General features: G+C 49.9%; 1 protein-coding gene across 1 annotated transcript in view; it reads left to right on the forward strand.

Moving 5' to 3' along the window:
* Positions 1–22,766, forward strand: part of NUP88 (nucleoporin 88) — a 155,212-nt gene that overhangs the window by 13,786 nt on the left and 118,660 nt on the right. Inside the window, exons 2-3 of the mRNA XM_075336385.1 lie at positions 16,398–16,567; positions 16,852–16,977. Coding sequence (XP_075192500.1) covers positions 16,398–16,567; positions 16,852–16,977 — 296 coding nt within the window. The remainder of the gene's footprint in view (positions 1–16,397; positions 16,568–16,851; positions 16,978–22,766) is intronic.

Genomic DNA, 22,766 nt, shown 5'->3' on the forward strand with positions numbered 1-22,766 from the left:
GCTTTGCGGTCCGAGTTTAATAAATGGTTGTCTCCACTCAAACTGCAGCCTGGTAAGGCCGTGTGCGACAATGCTGCAAACCTGGGTGCGGCACTTCGCCTGGGCAAGGTGACACACGTACCTTGTATGGCTCACGTGTTGAACCTTGTCGTGCAGCAATTTTTAACACACTATCCCGGCCTAGATGGCCTTCTGAACAGGGCACGAAAACTGTCAGCTCACTTCCGCCGTTCAAGCGCCGCAGCAGAGCGACTTGCATCGCTCCAGAAGTCTTTCGGCCTGCCGGTTCATCGCCTGAAATGCGATGTGGCGACACGCTGGAATTCAACTCTCCACATGTTACAGCGACTGTGGCAGCACCGCAGAGCCCTGGTGCAATACGTCATGACGTATAGCCTGGGCCAACGAGATGCAGAGGTGGGGCAGATCACCCTGATGGAGTGGTCTCAGATCAAGGACCTATGCACCCTTCTGCACAGTTTCGACATGGCGACGAATATGTTTAGCTCTGACAATGCCATTATCAGCATGACGATTCCAGTCATTTACATGCTGGAGCACACGCTAAACACTATTCGGAGTCAGGGGGTGGGACAACATGAAGGGGAGGAACTACAGGAGGATTCATATGCGCAAGGGACAACAACATCACGAAGGTCCAGACGTTCATCATCACCAACGCAGCAGGCATGGGACCATGGGGGACAGGGATCGACAAGGGCGCATAGTAGCAGGCGAAATGTTGAGCAAGGTGCAGGAGAACATGAAGAAATGGAGGACGAACTGTCCATGGACATGGAAGACTCAGCGGATGAGGGAGACCTTGGTCAAATTTCAGTTGAAAGAGGTTGGGGTCAGATGTCAGAGGAAGAAAGAACGGGTAGCACCTCTATGCCACAAACACAGCATGGACTTGGTCCGCATGGCTGCGCAAGACACATGAGTGCCTTTTTGTTGCACTACCTCCAACATGACAGTCGTATTGTCAAAATTAGAAGTGATGATGACTACTGGATTGCCACACTATTAGATCCCCGGTACAAGTCCAAATTTTGTGACATAATTCCAGCCATAGAAAGGGACGCACGTATGCAGGAGTATCAGCAGAAGCTGTTACTAGATCTTAGCTCGGCTTTTCCACCAAACAACCGTGCAGGTGCAGGGAGTGAATCTCCCAGTTGTAACTTGACAAACATGGGACGGTCTCGTCATCTTCAACAGTCTACCCGTACCAGTAGGACCTTTTCTGGTGCCGGTAACAGCAATTTTATGGAATCTTTTCATAATTTTTTTAGACCCTCTTTTGCAAGGCCACCAGAGACAACAAGTCTGACACATAGTCAACGGCTGGAGAGGATGATACAGGAGTATCTCCAAATGAACATCGATGCCATGACTGTGCAACTGGAGCCTTGCTCCTTTTGGGCTTCAAACCTACAAAAATGGCCAGAGCTCTCCAGTTACGCCTTGGAGATTTTGTCGTGTCCAGCTGCCAGCGTTGTCTCTGAACGTGTATTCAGTGCTGCTGGGTGTGTGCTGACAGATAAGCGCACGCGTCTGTCCAGTGACAATGTGGACAGACTGACGTTCATCAAAATGAACAAGTCATGGATCCAGAAGGAATTTACTACCCCTGTGTCATCCTGGGGAGAGTAAATGCTTGTGGATTTGGAATGTGCTTGATGCAAATCAAAACATCCTGTTTGCAACTAGGGCCCAAGTGCTGCCACTGATGGGGTGGGTGTCTGTGTGGCCCAATTTTTGGAAAAAAGGGAGACTCCGCTTGGAGTAACCCTTGCTTGCTGTGTTTTTAAAAGAAGCCAAGATGAACAGAGCTGGGATCAGGAAAGACTTTGCTACCTACCCCGGTGTCATCCTGGGGACGGCTAAGAATAGCGTATTTTTGAATGTGCTTGATGCAAATCAAAACATCCTGTTTGCAACTAGGGCCCAAGTGCTGCCACTGATGGGGTGGGTGTCTGTGTGGCCCAATTTTTGGAAAAAAGGGAGACTCCGCTTGGAGTAACCCTTGCTTGCTGTGTTTTTAAAAGAAGCCAAGATGAACAGAGCTGGGATCAGGAAAGACTTTGCTACCTACCCCGGTGTCATCCTGGGGACGGCTAAGAATAGCGTATTTTTGAATGTGCTTGATGCAAATCAAAACATCCTGTTTGCAACTAGGGCCCAAGTGCTGCCACTGATGGGGTGGGTGTCTGTGTGGCCCAATTTTTGGAAAAAAGGGAGACTCCGCTTGGAGTAACCCTTGCTTGCTGTGTTTTTAAAAGAAGCCAAGATGAACAGAGCTGGGATCAGGAAAGACTTTGCTACCTACCCCGGTGTCATCCTGGGGACGGCTAAGAATAGCGTATTTTTGAATGTGCTTGATGCAAATCAAAACATCCTGTTTGCAACTAGGGCCCAAGTGCTGCCACTGATGGGGTGGGTGTCTGTGTGGCCCAATTTTTGGAAAAAAGGGAGACTCCGCTTGGAGTAACCCTTGCTTACATTGTTTTTAAAAGAAGCCAAGATGAACAAGTCATGGGTCAGCAAAGACTTTGCTACCTACCCCGGTGTCATCCTGGGGACGGCTAAGAATAGCGTATTTTTGAATGTGCTTGATGCAAATCAAAACATCCTGTTTGCAACTAGGGCCCAAGTGCTGCCACTGATGGGGTGGGTGTCTGTGTGGCCCAATTTTTGGAAAAAAGGGAGACTCCGCTTGGAGTAACCCTTGCTTGCTGTGTTTTTAAAAGAAGCCAAGATGAACAGAGCTGGGATCAGGAAAGACTTTGCTACCTACCCCGGTGTCATCCTGTGGACGGCTAAGAATAGCGTATTTTTGAATGTGCTTGATGCAAATCAAAACATCCTGTTTGCAACTAGGGCCCAAGTGCTGCCACTGATGGGGTGGGTGTCTGTGTGGCCCAATTTTTGGAAAAAAGGGAGACTCCGCTTGGAGTAACCCTTGCTTGCTGTGTTTTTAAAAGAAGCCAAGATGAACAGAGCTGGGATCAGGAAAGACTTTGCTACCTACCCCGGTGTCATCCTGGGGACGGCTAAGAATAGCGTATTTTTGAATGTGCTTGATTCAAATCAAAACATCCTGTTTGCAACTAGGGCCCAAGTGCTGCCACTGATGGGGTGGGTGTCTGTGTGGCCCAATTTTTGGAAAAAAGGGAGACTCCGCTTGGAGTAACCCTTGCTTGCTGTGTTTTTAAAAGAAGCCAAGATGAACAGAGCTGGGATCAGGAAAGACTTTGCTACCTACCCCGGTGTCATCCTGGGGACGGCTAAGAATAGCGTATTTTTGAATGTGCTTGATGCAAATCAAAACATCCTGTTTGCAACTAGGGCCCAAGTGCTGCCACTGATGGGGTGGGTGTCTGTGTGGCCCAATTTTTGGAAAAAAGGGAGACTCCGCTTGGAGTAACCCTTGCTTACATTGTTTTTAAAAGAAGCCAAGATGAACAAGTCATGGGTCAGCAAAGACTTTGCTACCTACCCCGGTGTCATCCTGGGGACGGCTAAGAATAGCGTATTTTTGAATGTGCTTGATGCAAATCAAAACATCCTGTTTGCAACTAGGGCCCAAGTGCTGCCACTGATGGGGTGGGTGTCTGTGTGGCCCAATTTTTGGAAAAAAGGGAGACTCCGCTTGGAGTAACCCTTGCTTGCTGTGTTTTTAAAAGAAGCCAAGATGAACAGAGCTGGGATCAGGAAAGACTTTGCTACCTACCCCGGTGTCATCCTGTGGACGGCTAAGAATAGCGTATTTTTGAATGTGCTTGATGCAAATCAAAACATCCTGTTTGCAACTAGGGCCCAAGTGCTGCCACTGATGGGGTGGGTGTCTGTGTGGCCCAATTTTTGGAAAAAAGGGAGACTCCGCTTGGAGTAACCCTTGCTTGCTGTGTTTTTAAAAGAAGCCAAGATGAACAGAGCTGGGATCAGGAAAGACTTTGCTACCTACCCCGGTGTCATCCTGGGGACGGCTAAGAATAGCGTATTTTTGAATGTGCTTGATGCAAATCAAAACATCCTGTTTGCAACTAGGGCCCAAGTGCTGCCACTGATGGGGTGGGTGTCTGTGTGGCCCAATTTTTGGAAAAAAGGGAGACTCCGCTTGGAGTAACCCTTGCTTACATTGTTTTTAAAAGAAGCCAAGATGAACAAGTCATGGGTCAGCAAAGACTTTGCTACCTACCCCGGTGTCATCCTGGGGACGGCTAAGAATAGCGTATTTTTGAATGTGCTTGATGCAAATCAAAACATCCTGTTTGCAACTAGGGCCCAAGTGCTGCCACTGATGTGGTGGGTGTCTGTGTGGCCCAATTTTTGGAAAAAAGGGAGACTCCGCTTGGAGTAACCCTTGCTTGCTGTGTTTTTAAAAGAAGCCAAGATGAACAGAGCTGGGATCAGGAAAGACTTTGCTACCTACCCCGGTGTCATCCTGGGGACGGCTAAGAATAGCGTATTTTTGAATGTGCTTGATGCAAATCAAAACATCCTGTTTGCAACTAGGGCCCAAGTGCTGCCACTGATGGGGTGGGTGTCTGTGTGGCCCAATTTTTGGAAAAAAGGGAGACTCCGCTTGGAGTAACCCTTGCTTACATTGTTTTTAAAAGAAGCCAAGATGAACAAGTCATGGGTCAGCAAAGACTTTGCTACCTACCCCGGTGTCATCCTGGGGACGGCTAAGAATAGCGTATTTTTGAATGTGCTTGATGCAAATCAAAACATCCTGTTTGCAACTAGGGCCCAAGTGCAGCCACTGATGTGGTGGGTGTCTGTGTGGCCCAATTTTTGGAAAAAAGGGAGACTCCGCTTGGAGTAACCCTTGCTTGCTGTGTTTTTAAAAGAAGCCAAGATGAACAGAGCTGGGATCAGGAAAGACTTTGCTACCTACCCCGGTGTCATCCTGGGGACGGTTAAGAATAGCGTATTTTTGAATGTGCTTGATGCAAATCTAGCTGTGAAGTGTACAACTGGGGCACAACTGCTGCCACTGAAGGGGTGGGTGTGTGTGGGGCCCAATTTTTGGAAAAAAGGGAGACTCCGCTTGGAGTAACCCTTGCTTGCTGTGTTTTTAAAAGAAGCCAAGATGAACAGAGCTGGGATCAGGAAAGACTTTGCTACCTACCCCGGTGTCATCCTGGGGACGGATAAGAATGGCGTATTTTTGAATGTGCTTGATGCAAATCTAGCTGTGAAGTGTACAACTGGGGCACAACTGCTGCCACTGAAGGGGTGGGTGTGTGGGGCCCAATTTTTGGAAAAAAGTGAGACTCCCCTTGGAGTCACCTTGCGGTGTTTTACATGACTTTAGAAGGGCGTGCCATGCCTATATCTGTGTGTCCTCCTCTTTTTCCTTGTCCAGCTGTTTTGTTTTCGCATGAGTACATGTCCTTGTCACTTTCCCATGTGTTTGTGTTGTGTTGTGAGTTGTTTGTCACCTTTTGGACACCTTTGAGGGTGTTTTCTAGGTGTTTTACTGTGTTTGTGATTGCCTGCCATTGTTTCCTATGGGCTCGAGTTCGGTTCGTCGAACGTTCGACGAGCCGAACTCGAGCCAGACCCCCCGTTCGGCGAACCGCCTCGAGCCGAACCGGGACCGGTTCGCTCATCTCTAGTAAGGGGATGGCGGCCAGATTAGTTGCCAATCCTCTTGTCACCTTTAACCAATGATTTGTGGTGGTCTTCCATGGTTCCGGATCATAACACAATAGTCTGCCGCCGGTAAAACTGTAAAGAAAAAAAAAAGGAGGTTCCGTTGTTTTGTACGATCCGTTGTGCCACTATATGCAACATATCCGTTGCATCCGTCACACAACGCAATGCAACAGATGCCGTTCAACGCAAGTGTAAAACTAGCCTTCGGATGACCATTTTCAAACGTACACGTTAATTTTAACCTTTTTTATGACCTTGAGACCACCCCTAGAGTGGAACCTGTACCCAGAGTCATGAACCATATGACTGCTTTCACATATCAGGTTTTTGCTGTGCGGCATAATCCGGCGCTATGCAGAAAAAACGTATCCGGTTTTTTTTTGCCGCCGGGTGCGGTTTTTCCTCATAGACTTTTATTAGCGCCGGATTGTGCCACGTGTACTCGCGTTTGATCCGGTTTTTGCTGGTTGTGGCAAAAATCGTCAGTCCAGCGGACGCAGAGAGGAACCTTTTTTGCCAGCGGCAACTGCATAGCGCCGCATGCGGCGCCGTGCGGCATGGTGCATAATGAAAGTCTATGCACGCCGAATCCGGTGGCATGCATCAAACGCCGGAAGCATGTACCGGATTTGGTTTTTACTTCTGAGCATGCCCAGAAATGAGAGAAATTCATTGCTTGTCAGAAAATATCTCTCTCTCTGGCCTAAGAAAATCGGTGCAAGTGGAGTGTGATAAAACATCGCATTCCATTCGCACCAATTCTAGCCTTTGTGTCAGCACACGAGCGATTATTTTCTCTTTCCGATTAGGACTTAGAAAATAAATCGCAGCATGCTGTGGGTGTAATGCGAGCCTGTTTTCTCACACCCATTCAAGTGAATGGGGCGAGAGAAAAATCGCACTGCACTCACAGTACACCGGTGTACCGTGCGTGCAGAGCAAGAATCGCAATAGACGGCTACGGAGGAGAGAGGGAGAGAAATCCCACCTTCCCCTCCTCCGTGCCAGCCCGGCCCTCCTGAGAGCCGGCCCGCCCAGCTGAGGTCTGCTCGCACAGTCGGACCGCACTCAGACGCAGGGACACTAGCATGACACTGCTCCTGCTGTGCTGCCAGCGTGAGCAGAGTGTCATGCGAGCATCGCAGTAGTGCCCCGTGTGGCCCCAGCCTCTCTCTCTCTCACACTCACTGACTCAATCACTTACTCTCACTCAATCACCGGTGCGGCGCTGCACAGCTGTCACACTGCTGGCGGCTTCTCCTGATTTGAAAATGCCGGCCGCCCATTATTCCATCTCATAGTCACTGCTTTCCCCGCCTACCGGCGCCTGTGATTGGTTGCAGTCAGACATGCCCCCACGCTGAGTGACAGCTGTCTCACTGCAACCAATCACAGCCGCCGGTGGGCGTGTCTATATCGTGCAGTAAAATAAATAAAAAAAAAAACAAAACTGCATGCGGTCCCTCCCAATTTTGATACCAGCCAAGATAAAGCCACACGGCTGAAGGCTGGTATTCTCAGGATGGGGAGCTCCACATTATGGGGAGCCCCCCAGCCTAACAATATCTGCCAGCAGCCGCCCGGAATTGCCGCATCCATTAGATATGACAGATATGACTCTACCCGGCTCATCCTGAATTGCCCTGGTGCGGTGGCAATCGAGGTAATAAGAGGTTAATCATGGCAGGCATCTATGATACACCCCCAATGATTAACTTGTAAGTGAAAGTAAATAAACACACCCGAAAAAATACTTTATTTGGAATAAAAGACAAAAAAAGACCTTCTTTCACCATTTTATTAAAATCCCCAAATACCCCTCCAGGTCTGACGTAATCCACAGAGGTCCCACCACAATTTCAGCTCTGCTACATGAAGCTGACAGGAGCGGCAATAGAACACCGCCGCTCCCGGGAGCTCCACGCAGCAACTGAAGGTGCTCGCGCTGTCAGCGGGGATATCACTGAGGTAGTACCTGTGTGTGTGTGTGTATGATGATGATTGCGGTACTGCCTGCGTGTGCGGTGAAGCATGCGGGAGTGCCGGTGTATGTGCGGTGATGATGGGGTCTCTATCTCTCTTTCTCTAAACTGTGACAATTTGCAACATTTTTATACAACGCAAAGTTGTAAAGAAATAATTGTGTGATGTTTGGTATTTTTAAAGCCAGTCCAGGCTTTGACTGCAGTAACATTTGTGGTGAGGCACACACCAATAAGACATCTGGTTCATTACGTACCATGCACCCCCTTATGAATCGGGCGCGTGGTACTCTACCAGGCCCCTTCAACAAGACTGGTGTGAAAAACTCCAATCTTGAATCATTGCCATGTTATTATTAATAAAAAAAAAAAAAAATCCAAATTGAGGAGAGAAGGCGTCCTCTTGTGTTCTCCCAATGGGTCTTTGCTTGATTTGACAGGTTTCTCCCTATGTGCAAATGGAGACCTATAAAGCTGAGCTAGGGAGTCCATTGGGCGCTTCTCCCTGTGCCAGGCTTGTTTGTAATGAGTGAGCTTCTCTAGATTTAGGGTAGTTCAGGCAGCCAGAATCTGATCAATTCCCATTCATTTCTCCAATTAAGGCTATGTGCGCACTTACCGGATTTTGCCGCGGATTTTTCGCGGATTTGCTGCATGTTTCGCTGCAGAAAATGTTCATAACATCTCTGCAGTGAATCACCAGCAAATCCTATGGAGAAAAAAAATCCTGTGCGCACTGGGCGGAATTTGACAGCTGCATGTTTTGCTGCGGGAATCCCGCAGCAAAAACAAGTGCATGTCACTTCTTTTCCGCACGTCGCTGCGGGATTTCACTCCATTGACTCAATGTTAATCATGAAATCCCGCAGGGAATAACGCAGGCAGCAAATTCTGTGCGGTTCACTGCGTTTTCCTGCGTTATTCCCTGCGGTATTTTGCGGTTTACCTCCGGTAATGTGCATCACTTGCTGCGGTTTTGCAGGGAAGTGATGTCATTACAGGAAGAGGAAGCGGAGCAGAGAGTAAACACAAACACATCACAGACACACACACATCACAGACATAGAACACATAGACACAGACACATAGAACACACATAGAAAGAAAACGGAAATATAGGAAAAAAAGAACGTGGGCTCCGCTGCATATTTACCATCCAGCCGAGGTAAGCACACAGCGGCGGCCCGGTATTCTCAGGCTGGGGAGGGAGAGGGGCAGGGGTAATGTCCCCCGCCTCACTCCCCCTCCCGCAGCCAAGAATATCAGCCGCAGCTGCCCCGGGACTGTCGCATACATTATGCGGCAGCACCGGGAGTGTCCTCGGCTCTTCTTGCCACCGTGTAGCAGTGGTGGCAAGGTAATACAAGGGGTTAATGTTGGTGGGGGACCACCGCCATTAACCCCAGGCTTGATCATGGCAGCGTCTATGTGACAGCTGACATGATCAACCCGTAAGTAAAGTGAAAAAAACACAGACACCGAAAAATCCTTTATTTTAAATAAAACCAACAAGCCTCGTTCACCATTTCTTTGTCGCTCTATTGGGAGACCCAGACAATTGGGTGTATAGCTACTGCCTCCGGAGGCCACACAAAGTATTACACTTAAAAGTGTAAAGCCCCTCCCCTTCTGCCTATACACCCCCCGTGGGATCACGGGCTCCTCAGTTTTCATGCTTTGTGCGAAGGAGGCTAACATCCACGCATAGCTCCACTGTTTAGTCAGCAGCAGCTGCTGACTTTGTCGGATGGAAGAAAAGAGGGCCCATACTAGGGCCCCCAGCATGCTCCCTTCTCACCCCACTTTTGTTGGCGGTGTTTGTTAAGGTTGAGGTACCCATTGCGGGTACGGAGGCTGGAGCCCACATGCTGCTTTCCTTCCCCATCCCCTTAGGGCTCTGGGTGAAGTGGGATCCTATCGGTCTCCAGGCACAGGAGACCGTGCTCCGTCCACAACCCCTGGGAATCTGCTGGACATGGAGCTGAGTATCGTCAGGGACAGGGCCCTGCTACATTAAGGTACTCTGTGTCCCCGTACAAATCGCGCACACACACACCAGCATTGCTGGGTGTGTTAGTGCGCCGGGGACAGCAGCGCGGCGCGCTTGTGCTATTACTCACTGCAGCTTTGCTGAGTGAGTTTATGTATTAGGAACTGCCGCGCCGGCCGCTGCTGGCGGTTTTTACACTGCGGCGCGGCTGGGACTTGTGGTGCGCCGGGGACTTCCGCGCTGGCCGTGCTTATACGACGGCCGCGCTTATAAATCGAGTCCCCGGCTTTTGCGGCCTAGTTCCGTTTCGTTCCCGCCCCCAGGCCTGCCAGTCAGGGGAAGGGCGGGACGCTGTTCAGAACGTCAGCGCCGAGGGCTGGAGTCTGCTTAGCATACTCCAACCCCCCTCACTGGGCACAGTGGGACGCCAGTTTCCCGCACTTTGTCTGGGGCACGCCCACGGCCCGCCCCTCTTCACAGGACGCCGGCAGTCATTCCTGTTTGCAGTCTGAGTGGAGAAGGGAGACAAGCTCTGGGAGACCCAGACACGGGATTCTGGCGACCACACACCCGTTTTTGAGCGGGCGGTAAGCAGCACCTGAGGTGCTGACCCCACTAGTGCCGAAGTGTTCATTTGTACTTTATGCTTGTATGCTATACATTGCACTGTACGGTCGCTATTCTTGGCTATATACCCTCCTAGATTGCTAGACAACAGCATGTCGTCCGCAAAAAGCAAGGGGGCCAAGACACAGGCTTTCTATGCTACTTGTACCGCATGTGAGGCTGTTCTACCGGCAGGTGCCACTGACCCCCATTGTGTGCAATGTTCGGCCCCTGTAGCACTTGCTCAGCCGGGGTCTCTGCTAGAGGTGGCCCAAGGAGAACCACCTGTGAACACTGTCCAGGTGACAGGGACGGAGTTTGCAGTTTTTGCTGATAGATTGTCGGTGACTATGACTAAAATCCTTGAGACTTTGCAGTCCAGACCGGTAACTCAGACCATGGGCACTGTTGATTCAATGCTCCCTGGCCCCCCTCATTTGGAACAAATCCGTGCTCCGGGGGGGGGGTCCCATGCATCCCGGGGTGATGGCTCTGACACGGACGACAGTCCCAGACAGCCTAAGCGAGCTCGCTGGGAGCGACCCTCGACTTCATCACACTGGTCAGGGTCCCAGCAGGAGGACTCTCTGTATGATGAGGCAGAGGTAGCTGATCAGGATTCTGATCCTGAGACCGCTCTCAATCTGGATACACCTGATGGGGACGCAATAGTGAATGATCTCATAGCGTCCATCAATAAAATGTTGGATATTTCTCCCCCAGCTCCTCCAGTGGAGGAGTCGGCTTCACAGCAGGAGAAATTCCATTTCAGGTATCCCAAGCGTAAATTGAGTACTTTTCTGGACCACTCTGACTTTAGAGAGGCAGTCCAGAAACACCACGCTTATCCAGATAAGCGTTTCTCCAAACGTCTTAAGGATACACGTTATCCCTTTCCCCCGGACGTGGTCAAGAGCTGGACCCAGTGTCCAAAGGTGGACCCCCCAATCTCCAGGCTTGCGGCTAGATCCATAGTTGCAGTGGAAGATGGGGCTTCACTTAAAGATGCCACTGACAGACAGATGGAGCTCTGGTTGAAATCCATCTATGAAGCTATCGGCGCGTCGTTTGCTCCAGCATTCGCAGCTGTATGGGCACTCCAAGCTATTTCAGCTGGTCTGGCGCAGATTGACACTGTCACACGTACATCTGTTCCGCAAGTAGCGTCCTTAACCTCTCAAATGTCTGCATTTGCGTCTTACGCTATTAATGCTGTCCTGGACTCTACGAGCCGTACGGCAGTGGCGTCCGCCAACTCCGTGGTTTTACGCAGAGCCTTGTGGTTAAGGGAATGGAAGGCAGATTCTGCTTCCAAGAAGTGCTTAACCAGTTTGCCATTTTCTGGTGACAGACTGTTTGGTGAGAGATTGGATGAAATCATTAAACAGTCCAAGGGTAAGGATTCATCCTTACCTCAGCCCAGACCAAATAAACCCCAACAGAGGAGGGGACAGTCGAGGTTTCGGTCCTTTCGAGGCTCGGGCAGGTCCCAATTCTCCTCGTCCAAAAGGACTCAAAGGGATCAGAGGAGCTCAGATTCTTGGCGGGCTCAGTCACGCCCAAAGAAAGCAGCCGGAGGAACCGCTACCAAGGCGGCTTCCTCATGACTTTCGGCCTCCTCTCTCCGCATCCACGGTCGGTGGCAGGCTCTCCCGCTTTGGCGACATTTGGCTGCCACATGTCAAAGACCGTTGGGTGAGAGACATTCTGTCTCACGGGTACAGGATAGAGTTCAGTTCTCGTCCTCCAACTCGATTCTTCAGAACTTCTCCGCCTCCCGACCGAGCCGATGCTCTTCTGCAGGCGGTGTGCTCTTTAAAGGCAGAAGGAGTGGTGATCCCTGTTCCTCTTCAGGAGCAAGGTCACGGTTTTTACTCCAATTTGTTTGTGGTGCCAAAAAAGGACGGGTCTTTCCGTCCTGTTCTGGACCTAAAACTGCTCAACAAGCATGTGAAAACCAGGCGGTTCCGGATGGAATCCCTCCGCTCCGTCATCGCCTCAATGTCTCAAGGAGATTTCCTAGCATCAATAGACATCAAAGATGCTTATCTCCACGTGCCGATTTGCTCCAGAGCACCAGCGTTTTCTACGCTTCGTTATAGGAGACGAACACCTTCAGTTCGTAGCCCTGCCTTTCGGTCTGGCGACAGCCCCAAGGGTCTTCACCAAGGTCATGGCAGCAGTAGTAGCAGTCCTGCACTCTCAGGGTCACTCTGTGATCCCTTACTTGGACGATCTACTTGTCAAGGCACCCTCTCAAGAGGCATGCCAACACAGCCTGAACGTTGCGCTGGAGACTCTCCAGAGTTTCGGGTGGATCATCAACTTTTCAAAGTCAAATCTGACCCCGACCCAATCGATAACATACCTTGGCATGGAGTTTCATACTCTCTCAGCGATAGTGATGCTTCCGCTGGACAAACAGCGTTCACTAAAGACAGGGGTGCAATCTCTCCTTCAGGGCCAGTCTCACCCCTTGAGACGCCTCATGCACTTCTTGGGGAAGATGGTAGCAGCAATGGAGGCAGTCCCTTTCGCGCAGTTTCATCTGCGTCCACTACAATGGGACATTCTCCGCCAATGGGACGGGAAGTCGACGTCCCTAGACAGGAACGTCTCCCTTTCTCAGGCGGCCAAGGATTCTCTTCAGTGGTGGCTTCTTCCCACCTCATTGTCAATAGGAAAGTCTTTCCTACCCCCATCCTGGGCGGTGGTCACAACGGACGCGAGTCTATCAGGGTGGGGAGCAGTTTTTCTCCACCACAGGGCTCAAGGTACGTGGACTCAGCAAGAGTCCACCCTTCAGATCAATGTTCTGGAAATCAGAGCAGTGTATCTTGCCCTACAAGCCTTCCAGCAGTGGCTGGAAGGCAAGCAGATCCGAATTCAGTCGGACAACTCCACAGCGGTGGCATACATCAACCACCAAGGAGGGACACGCAGTCGGCAAGCCTTCCAGGAAGTCCGGCGGATTCTGACGTGGGTGGAAGACACGGCATCCACCATATCCGCAGTTCACATCCCGGGCGTAGAAAACTGGGAAGCAGACTTCCTCAGTCGCCAGGGTATGGACGCAGGGGAATGGTCTCTTCACCCGGACGTGTTTCAGGAAATTTGTCGCCGCTGGGGGAGGCCGGACGTCGACCTAATGGCGTCCCGGCACAACAACAAGGTCCCGGCCTTCATGGCACGGTCTCACGATCTCAGAGCTCTGGCGGCGGACGCCTTAGTTCAAGATTGGTCGCAGTTCCGGCTGCCTTATGTGTTCCCACCTCTGGCGCTGTTGCCCAGAGTGCTACGCAAGATCAGGTCCGACTGCCGCCGCGCCATCCTCGTCGCTCCAGACTGGCCAAGGAGGTCGTGGTACCCGGATCTGTGGCATCTCACGGTAGGACAACCGTGGGCACTACCAGACCGGCCAGACTTGCTGTCTCAAGGGCCGTTTTTCCATCAGAATTCTGCGGCCCTGAGCCTGACTGTGTGGCCATTGAGTCCTGGATCCTAGCGTCTTCAGGATTATCTCAAGAGGTCATTGCCACCATGAGACAGGCTAGGAAACTAACCTCTGCCAAGATCTACCACAGGACGTGGAAGATATTCTTAGCTTGGTGCTCTGCTCAGGAAGTTTCTCCCTGGCCATTTGCATTGCCTACTTTTCTTTCCTTCCTGCAATCCGGGTTGGAAAAAGGTCTGTCGCTCGGCTCCCTTAAGGGACAAGTCTCTGCGCTATCTGTATTTTTTCAGAAGCGCCTAGCACGACTTCCTCAGGTACGCACGTTCCTGCAAGGGGTTTGTCATATCGTCCCTCCTTACAAGCGGCCGTTAGAGCCCTGGGATCTGAACAGGGTTCTAATTGCTCTCCAGAAGCCGCCTTTCGAGCCTTTGAGGGATGTTTCCCTGTCTCGCCTTTCACAGAAAGTGGCCTTTCTAGTAGCGGTCACGTCTCTTCGGAGAGTGTCCGAGCTAGCAGCGCTGTCATGCAAATCTCCCTTCCTGGTGTTTCACCAGGACAAGGTGGTTCTGCGCCCGATTCCGGAGTTTCTCCCTAAGGTGGTATCCCCCTTTCATCTCAATCAGGATATCTCCTTACCTTCTTTGTGTCCTCGTCCAGTTCATCAATGTGAAAAGGATTTGCATTTATTGGATCTGGTGAGAGCACTCAGAATCTACATTTCCCGCACGGCACCTCTGCGCCGCTCGGATGCACTCTTTGTCCTTGTCGCCGGCCAGCGTAAAGGGTCGCAAGCTTCCAAATCCACCCTGGCTCGGTGGATCAAGGAACCAATTCTTGAAGCCTACCGTTCTGCGGGGCTTCCGGTTCCCTCAGGGCTGAAGGCCCATTCTACCAGAGCCGTGGGTGCGTCCTGGGCATTACGGCACCAGGCTACGGCTCAGCAGGTGTGCCAGGCGGCTACCTGGTCGAGTCTGCACACTTTTACCAAGCATTATCAGGTGCATACCTATGCTTCGGCGGACGCCAGCCTAGGTAGACAAGTCCTTCAGGCGGCGATTGCCCACCTGTAGAAAAGGGCCGTTTTTACGGCCCTATCACGAGGTATTATTTTACCCACCCAGGGATTGCTTTTGGACATCCCAATTGTCTGGGTCTCCCAATAGAGCGACAAAGAAGAAGGGAATTTTGTTTACTTACCGTAAATTCCTTTTCTTCTAGCTCTAATTGGGAGACCCAGCACCCGCCCCTGTTTTTTTTTGTATACACATGTTGTTCATGTTGAATGGTTTCAGTTCTCCGATATTCCTTCGGATTGAATTTGCCTAAACCAGTTTATTGGCTTTCCTCCTTCTTGCTTTTGCACTAAAACTGAGGAGCCCGTGATCCCACGGGGGGTGTATAGGCAGAAGGGGAGGGGCCTTACACTTTTAAGTGTAATACTTTGTGTGGCCTCCGGAGGCAGTAGCTATACACCCAATTGTCTGGGTCTCCCAATTAGAGCTAGAAGAAAAGGAATTTACGGTAAGTAAACAAAATTCCCTTCTTTATTAACCCCCCCCCAAACAAAGCTCCGGCGTAATCCACCGCTCCGACATCCACAGCTCCGGCTCCGGCGTCCTGCACTGCTGACATCCAGCCGCGACTGTCACAGACACAGGCTGAATGCAGCAGACAGCAGAGGTAATTACCGGTCATTTCCCACGGCCGGTAATGTGAACTCACTGCCGACCGTGGGAAATGCAGCGATCTGTCATCTATATCTATCCCTCTATCTGTCTGTCTGTCTATCTATCTCTCTATCTATTCTTCTGTCTATCTACTATCAGAATTAAATGTATTTTTTTTTTTTTTTTTTTCTTCAATGTGCTTTATTGCATTGAATGCAATAAAGCACATCCCAACCCGCACGCGGCAATACCGCGGTAAAACCGCGGCAAACCGCATGCGGTTTTCGGGTGCGGTTTCCCGCGGTTTTTTACCGCGGGTGCGGTAATCTTTGAGGGCATGCGGAATTTTCTCAAGAAAATTCCATTTCCCAGTGCGCACAGAGCCTTAGAACAGTATCATGACAACCCTTATATCACTTGGACACAATTGGAGGTGTCAGCAGCTAGGGGCCTAAAAGCCTAATGTTGCCACATTCCACTGTTGGGGAACAGTGATTTGAGCATGAATATTCATCTGTTTGTGGATCCTGTATACGTTTATATTTATAAAACACTTTACTTATGTACAGAATGTGGTTATATATTTTTCTGCTGTTTAAGGCTAAGTTCGCACACTGCGTTTTTTTGACGCTGCGTTTTTGTTCATTTTTGGCCGCTAAAAACGCACCCGCGCCGGAAAAACGCGTCAAACGCATGCGTTTTTTCCGCGATTTGGTGTGTTTTTGGCTGCGTTTTTCCAATGCATTGCATGGGGGGAAAACGCAGAAAAACGCAGGAAAGAATTGACATGTCCATTTTTTTTTTTTTTTTTTTTTTTTTTCCCAAGCTCAAAAACGCAGCTTAAAAAAAACAGTTGTGTGCGGACAGCAAAAATGAAAACTCATAGACTTTGCTGGGGAAGCAAAGTCATGCAGTTTTGAGGCCAAAAACGCACCTGAAAAACGCACTGTGCGCACAGCCTAAAGGTAGGAAAGCTGCAGTGAGATAGTGTTTTATGGTTTTGTTTTTTTTTTTTTGTCATTCTTCAGCAACTGCTGTGTATCAATGCCCCACTGTTTGAGGTCACTGAAGTTCTGCTGAACCCTACTCAACAACATATTGCTTTGATCGGAAGCAAAGGCTTAATGGTCCTGGATGTCCCTAAACGTTGGGGCAAAAATTCTGAGTTTGAAGGCGGCCAAAAGACTGTGAATTGCAGGTATGTGGAAATATTGTTCTAAATTGTTGAATATTCTCAAACAGTGGTGAAAACTGCAGGGGAAAGTGCTCTAGCTGTTCAGGACCCTCAGTAGAATAAAGACTGTGTGCCAGCAGCAGTTAGAGCCTTAGTGATGGAAAGTATAACCAGTGTGCAGGACGTTTTCACACACGTGTATGTGGGTTATATACAATATATTACATCTAGCAATATACCATGTTTTTATTACTGTGCAATACATATCATTTTAAGTGTGGTGTTTTTTTTTTTTTTTAACCACTTAGGACGATCCCTATTGCTGAGAGAGTTTTCACTAGCTCCACTTCCTTGGTCCTAAAGCGGGCAGCATGGTACCCTAGCGAGACCCAAGAACCACATCTGATTTTACTAACATCTGATAATACAATAAGGTAAAGTAATGAATAAAATCCTGTTTCTGTCAGGCTGCTTTCACATTGCGTTTTTACTTACGTTCAGCGGTCCTGTCAGACATCCGTCCGAACACCCCCCCCCCCCCCAGCAAATCGTGTTTCGGATGCATGCACCGAGAGGGCCGTTGACTATAATGGAGCAGGCGGAGTCAGCGTGGCCTCTATCTTGCACCATTTTTGCACATATACGTTTTCTGCAGGCGGACCACAGAACGTAGTAGACTATGTTCGGATGTCCACCTGCAAAAAACGTATATGTGCAAAAATAATGCAAGACAGAGCCCACGCTGACTCCGCCTGCTCCATTATAGTCAATGGCCCTGTCGGCGCATGCGTCTGAAACACATTTTGCGGGGTGTGGGAGGGGCGGTTCGGACGGATGCCCTGATGGGACCACTGAACGGAGGTAAAAATGCAATGTGAAAGTAGCCTTATTGTTCTGCTTGACGTTTTTTGATTTTATTTTTTTTTCTGAGAAAAGGGAAAATTTAAAACAGTTTACCGAAATGAAATCTTATTTCAGACTATGAAAACTTCCAATTTTCTGAAAATACATTTATTACAAAAGTGACATATAGATACACAAACACTTAATATTTTTTAAGAATATTCTCCACCTTCCGGTAGACATGCCAAAAAACACATGGAAGGTACCCCCTTCAAGTATCCTGGCACCTATTCAAATATCTGCATTATATCAATTCACATTTGTTTTGTAATATAGGGAGCCTGACACGTTTACTTAAAACCAAACACCTATCCACCCATGGTCAACAGTCAAAGGTCCAGGTCTTAGCAACATAGGAAATTTATCCCTGTGTCTCAGGATCCAATTAGGGTACCAATAAGTAAGGATTTTCTAAAGTTCTCCAGATACTCAGGTTGCAGTTCTGCTAACCTATGCCCCTACTCGACCAAACGTGTTTCTCCTCCCAGCGTTTCTCTATGGCTTCATTGGGTGGCCCAGGAAACCATGGGAGTATGTTGTTGCCACCACCACCAAGAAGCTGACACTTGTCAATAAAAGATATCTCCTCCTCAATAATATACACCCACCAAACGGAACCATGCTTGATCAGTTTTAGCTTTGTGTCCGTAGGAGGCAGACATGGGGCTGCACTTAGCCCTAGTTCTGCCTTAGATTTGTTGTTGTTTGTTTTTTATTTTTTTTATTTTTCAGATTGTGACTTGGGCAACAGAGTGTAACCACTTACTTTGTCTTCCCACACGGACCTAGAGAACAGTGGTCTGATCCACAGTCTACACTCTCTAGTCTGCATGGCAGGTTTCCCCCCTCCCCCCCGGCCCCTAACACTTGAAGAGTGTCTCTTGGTCTTTGCCATCATACCCTTGCCCACTTGTCTACCAGAGCTTGACTGTGCAGAGAGGAAAGGCAGACCGGATTCCTTCCAGCCGCACATCAGACTGGGCTCGGGACGTATGATGACACCCTCCGTTCTTTATCCTTCGAAAAAGGATTCTGGCTCCTTCAGGAAAGAGATTCCCTGATCTCCCTCTTCCCGGTTTGTCCCTAGCTCCTGGCTCACAGTGGGGCTCCTGGTGTGTGGTGGCGTCGTCGTAAACTTCTCATTCACTTAGCTCAAATCCATCTTTGTCAGCAGACTGCCACATCGCTGAAGTATCAGATACAGTAACTGCTTCTAATAAACTCTATTGATAGAGAAGGTGGAGAAGCAGTCAGCACAGGGAGTCACTGGCAGCTGGTGCATGTTTAATTTCATCCAAGTGCAGAATTCACAGCTACATTGTTGTCTTGCTTTATAATATTGTTGTGCTGCAAGAATCCATCCCTCTGGATGGGAGATGTCCTAGCAGCTAGCCTTCATCCACTAAGTCAGTGTGAACTGAAACTTAAACTTAGACTTGACAAAAGGAAAAATTGGTAAAAAATGATGCAGGATGTGTCATGTATCATGTGTAGTCCAGAAATAGTTATCCGTCACGTGTGTATCACACACACTGAAAAGTGACCAGAAGCCACAGGTTGTGTTGTGTTTTGTTTTGTTTTTTTTTTTCTTTTTCTGTTTTTTTGTTTTGTGGGTGTTGAGAATACATTCCCATGATAAGCTTTTGGTGAGTTTTTCATGGTGCTTGACTTTGCATTTTGTCTTTTGTTGATATGTCATGTTTTAAACAAAGTTACCTTTTGTTTTTGATACTTCCTGGTATTTGGCATCGAAAACTTTTATGTACTTATGTGCAGGCTATGTTTTTTGTTTGCTTTTTTTTATGTACCCTATTTTTCGCTTTTATAAGGCACACCTGATTATAAGACGCACCCCCAAATTTGGTGAAGGAATAGAGAATTTTTTAATAAATGGGGTCCGTCTTATAATGCCAGTGTCCGTCTAACAAATCATATAGGGTATATGTCCCTCATAGCCCCCCCATCCAAAAATTAGCCCCTCCATCCTAAAATTAGCCCCCTTAATATGGATATGGCCACCTTATATTGAATATAGCCCCCTTGTGGTGGCACACGTCCCCCAGTGATGCCATATATGGCCCCCTGTGGCTGGCACACGGCCCCCTGTGTTAGATGTGGCACCCATGCTGCTGCTTTTAGTAAAATAAACTTTCCTTACCTTCTGCAGCGCTGTCCTCCCTCGTGTCTCCCTCCGTGCGGTTGTGGTTCTCGGTGTCTGTCATGTGATCGGCACAGCAGAGTGATATCATCTCTGCGTGCCTGATCACAGCAGCAGGAGACCGGGAGACACGCTGGAGGAGGTGAGTAAAGTGTTTTATTTTACTATGTGCAGCAGCATGGGGGCCATATCTAACAAAGGGGGGGCATGTGCCATCAAAGGGGGGCGCAGGCAGATATAATATGCGCCGCTGCCCCAGCCCGTCATCGCGGTGCGGTTTCAGCACCACGGTGGTGGACAGCGGCAGTGCATATTATATGAGCGGGAGCAGGAGAGCTAACGCTGCCGTTTGCAGCTTTCACCTGCCCCAGCACCGCTCCAGAGCTGCCCCCACCTCCCCTGGACTCTGTAGTGTGTGTGTGTGTAAAATTTGGGGGAACAAAAGTGCGTCTTATAAAGCGAAAAATACGGTAAATGGTTTGTTAGCTTGTTGCTAATTGATTTCAGAGTCCTAGATAATCCCGTGTCACAGCAGCCTGCAGGGAGTCTTCAGAAAATTAAATAATGTCTGTTACTTATGTAGTGAATATAAACTGTATAAAAACCTACTCTTAAATACAACACTCTAATAAAATATAGAACGACCCTGCTACATATTGTTATATCAATTATCATGTTTTTCTATATACATTATACTGCTGGTGACATTTTATTTAGAGCATGGTTTTTATACTGCTGTAACGTGGTGATTGATTCCTGAATAAGTAATGCGGGCTTTACACGATACGATATATTGTGCGATATGTAGTCGGGGTCACAGTTTTCGTGACGCTCATCCGACATAGCGCACAACGTCGTCTCGTGTGACACCTCTGAGCGACGCAGTATCGCTCACAAATCGTGAGTCGTGTACTCGTCGTTAATTTTCATAATCTCGTTTATTTCTCTATAGTTTCATTGGGGGACACAGGACCATGGGTTATGCTGCTGTCACTAGGAGGCTGACACTAAGTAAACAGAAAAAGTTAGCTCCTCCCCAGCAGTATAACCCCTGAGCCGGAGGCGGGCTCAATCAGTTTTTTGCTTAGTGTCGTAGGAGGCTGATGTGGGCCGACTGGGCCCCCTTCAGCCACTTGATTTTTTGCGTATTCTTTCATTTTTTTTCTCGGCGACGCTCGTCGCTCTCATCTGTGGTAATTCTCTATTTCTGCAGGTATCGTTTCTCTACCTCAGCTCTCGCAGCCCGTGTGGGTACCACTCCCCTGGGTCGCAGAAGCTTGAGTCGTCGGGCCCTCTTCCCCGGCCAATTCCACGGTACCACTCCCGGGTTGGCACGCGGGGCTGAACCTTCCTGGGCACCCCCTATTCACCCTGCGGTATCACCCCAAAGGGTGCAAGGGGCATACAGCAGGGACTGGACCTCGCAGCGCGTCTGGATTGTATGATGGGGCCCGCAGCGCTGCTACACTACAGAGGGGCTCCCCCCCCCCCCCCCCCCCCCCCACCAGCGTCCACCTCCCTGCCTGCCTCACTCTTCTCCTGATGCCCGCAGCCATTCCTCCGGTGTGCGGAGCACACGGACACAGGTGCAGAGCTCCACGCCTGCACACTGGCAGATGCGACGCCGCCTAACAGGTAGGACACCCTCTCCTACCTTCTCCCGGGCGGATGCAAAATTTAGGCCCCGGTCCGGGCCTACTCACCGGGCGCCCCGGCCACGTCCCCATCCGGCGCTGGAGTCCTTCGCCACACATGCAGTGCCCGGCCGGTACCCGGACATCGCTGCCGCGCCGCCGCTCCCGCAGGTAGGACCGCCGGTCTCTACCTTTCCCTGCGCCGGCTGCTTCAAATTTAGGCCCCGGCTTCGGCCCTGTCTCCGGCGTCCCAGGCCCGCCGCATCGCTATTGGCCGCCGGCTGCTCCGTCTCCGCCCTCCGCTCAGCCCCAGGCTCACAGTGGGGGCGGTGGATGTTTTTTCCCGCTCTCATGGGCCCGCCTCCAGCCTCCTCAGCGTTCATTTTAAAAAAAAAAAAAAAGAAAAAAAGTGATTATGGCAGACTTCCAGTAGGCAGTTTGCTGACGCTGCAGCAGCCCGTATATCAGGGAAGAATAGACCCAAGTCTCCCATGATTATTAAATACAGTGGGGTTTTTATCAGGGGTTGAGTTTTTTACATTATATATTAACCCCTTCAGGTACGTTGTCGGGCTTTGCATCAGAGGCACACATCCCAATAGGGTTAGTATATAGAGCTCTCAGAGCTGAGTTTTTAGTTATTTTTGGACCGGTAGCTCAAGTTTGCGGTTCCCTTAATGGTAATTTCCCCCACATAATGTCAGATTCGTGTTGACAGCTACCGCAGCCCCGGGCACCGCACGCCCCTGTACCTCGCCCCTGCCGGCTGCTTAGCGCCCTGTCTCATATTCCCTCGCTGACGTCCCTCGGGTTCGTGCGCATGCGCTGCGTCCCCCGCCGACGCTCGGTCATACCATCCACAGAACGGCGCAATCCCCTCGGGGAGACGAGTCCCGTACCAGGGACCTTTTCCTAGGCTAGAAACGGACCCGCCAGGTCTCGTCTTTCGTGGCCCCCCCAGTTTTCCACCTTATTCCCCAGGTCCAGACTGCCCTTCCTCCGGTAGTCTTCCGACCTCTCGGGTGATGGCCCAGGCTTTCCACCTCCGCTGGACTCCGAGCAGGACCTGGATGTTTTGGCGCATGACGAATAGCCTGCTAGAAATGGTGAGTCAAGCCGTAAGACTACGGACAGCCCTCTTCTCTCCGTGCACGCAGGTCTCCTTTAAGACATTGGGAGCGGACCCTTGATGTGCTCAGGGGACATCCAGAGTTCGCCGAGTTACCGCGTGATCAGACAACTACCAGACTCTGTGTTTACCAGCGGTAAGCCATGTCAGGGTCATTATTCCCTTCTCCAAAGGGGTTTCGGAGAGAATGGGCATGCTACACTGGAGTCGCTGATTGATCACAGACATCTACTAGACACGGCGTTTACCAGCGGTAAGTCGTGTTATTGTCATTATCATTCCCCCAAAGGGCTCTGGAGAGAGGGGGCAGTCCACCTTGCAGAGACGAAGGTGGCAGGCCCCTGCGGTTTTCAGTGGACATCCAGTTCGCCGTGTGACTGTGTTATCACGGATAATCCC

This window comes from Anomaloglossus baeobatrachus, chromosome 2 (assembly GCF_048569485.1).
Source record: "Anomaloglossus baeobatrachus isolate aAnoBae1 chromosome 2, aAnoBae1.hap1, whole genome shotgun sequence".
NCBI classification, from domain to species: Eukaryota; Metazoa; Chordata; class Amphibia; order Anura; family Aromobatidae; genus Anomaloglossus; species Anomaloglossus baeobatrachus.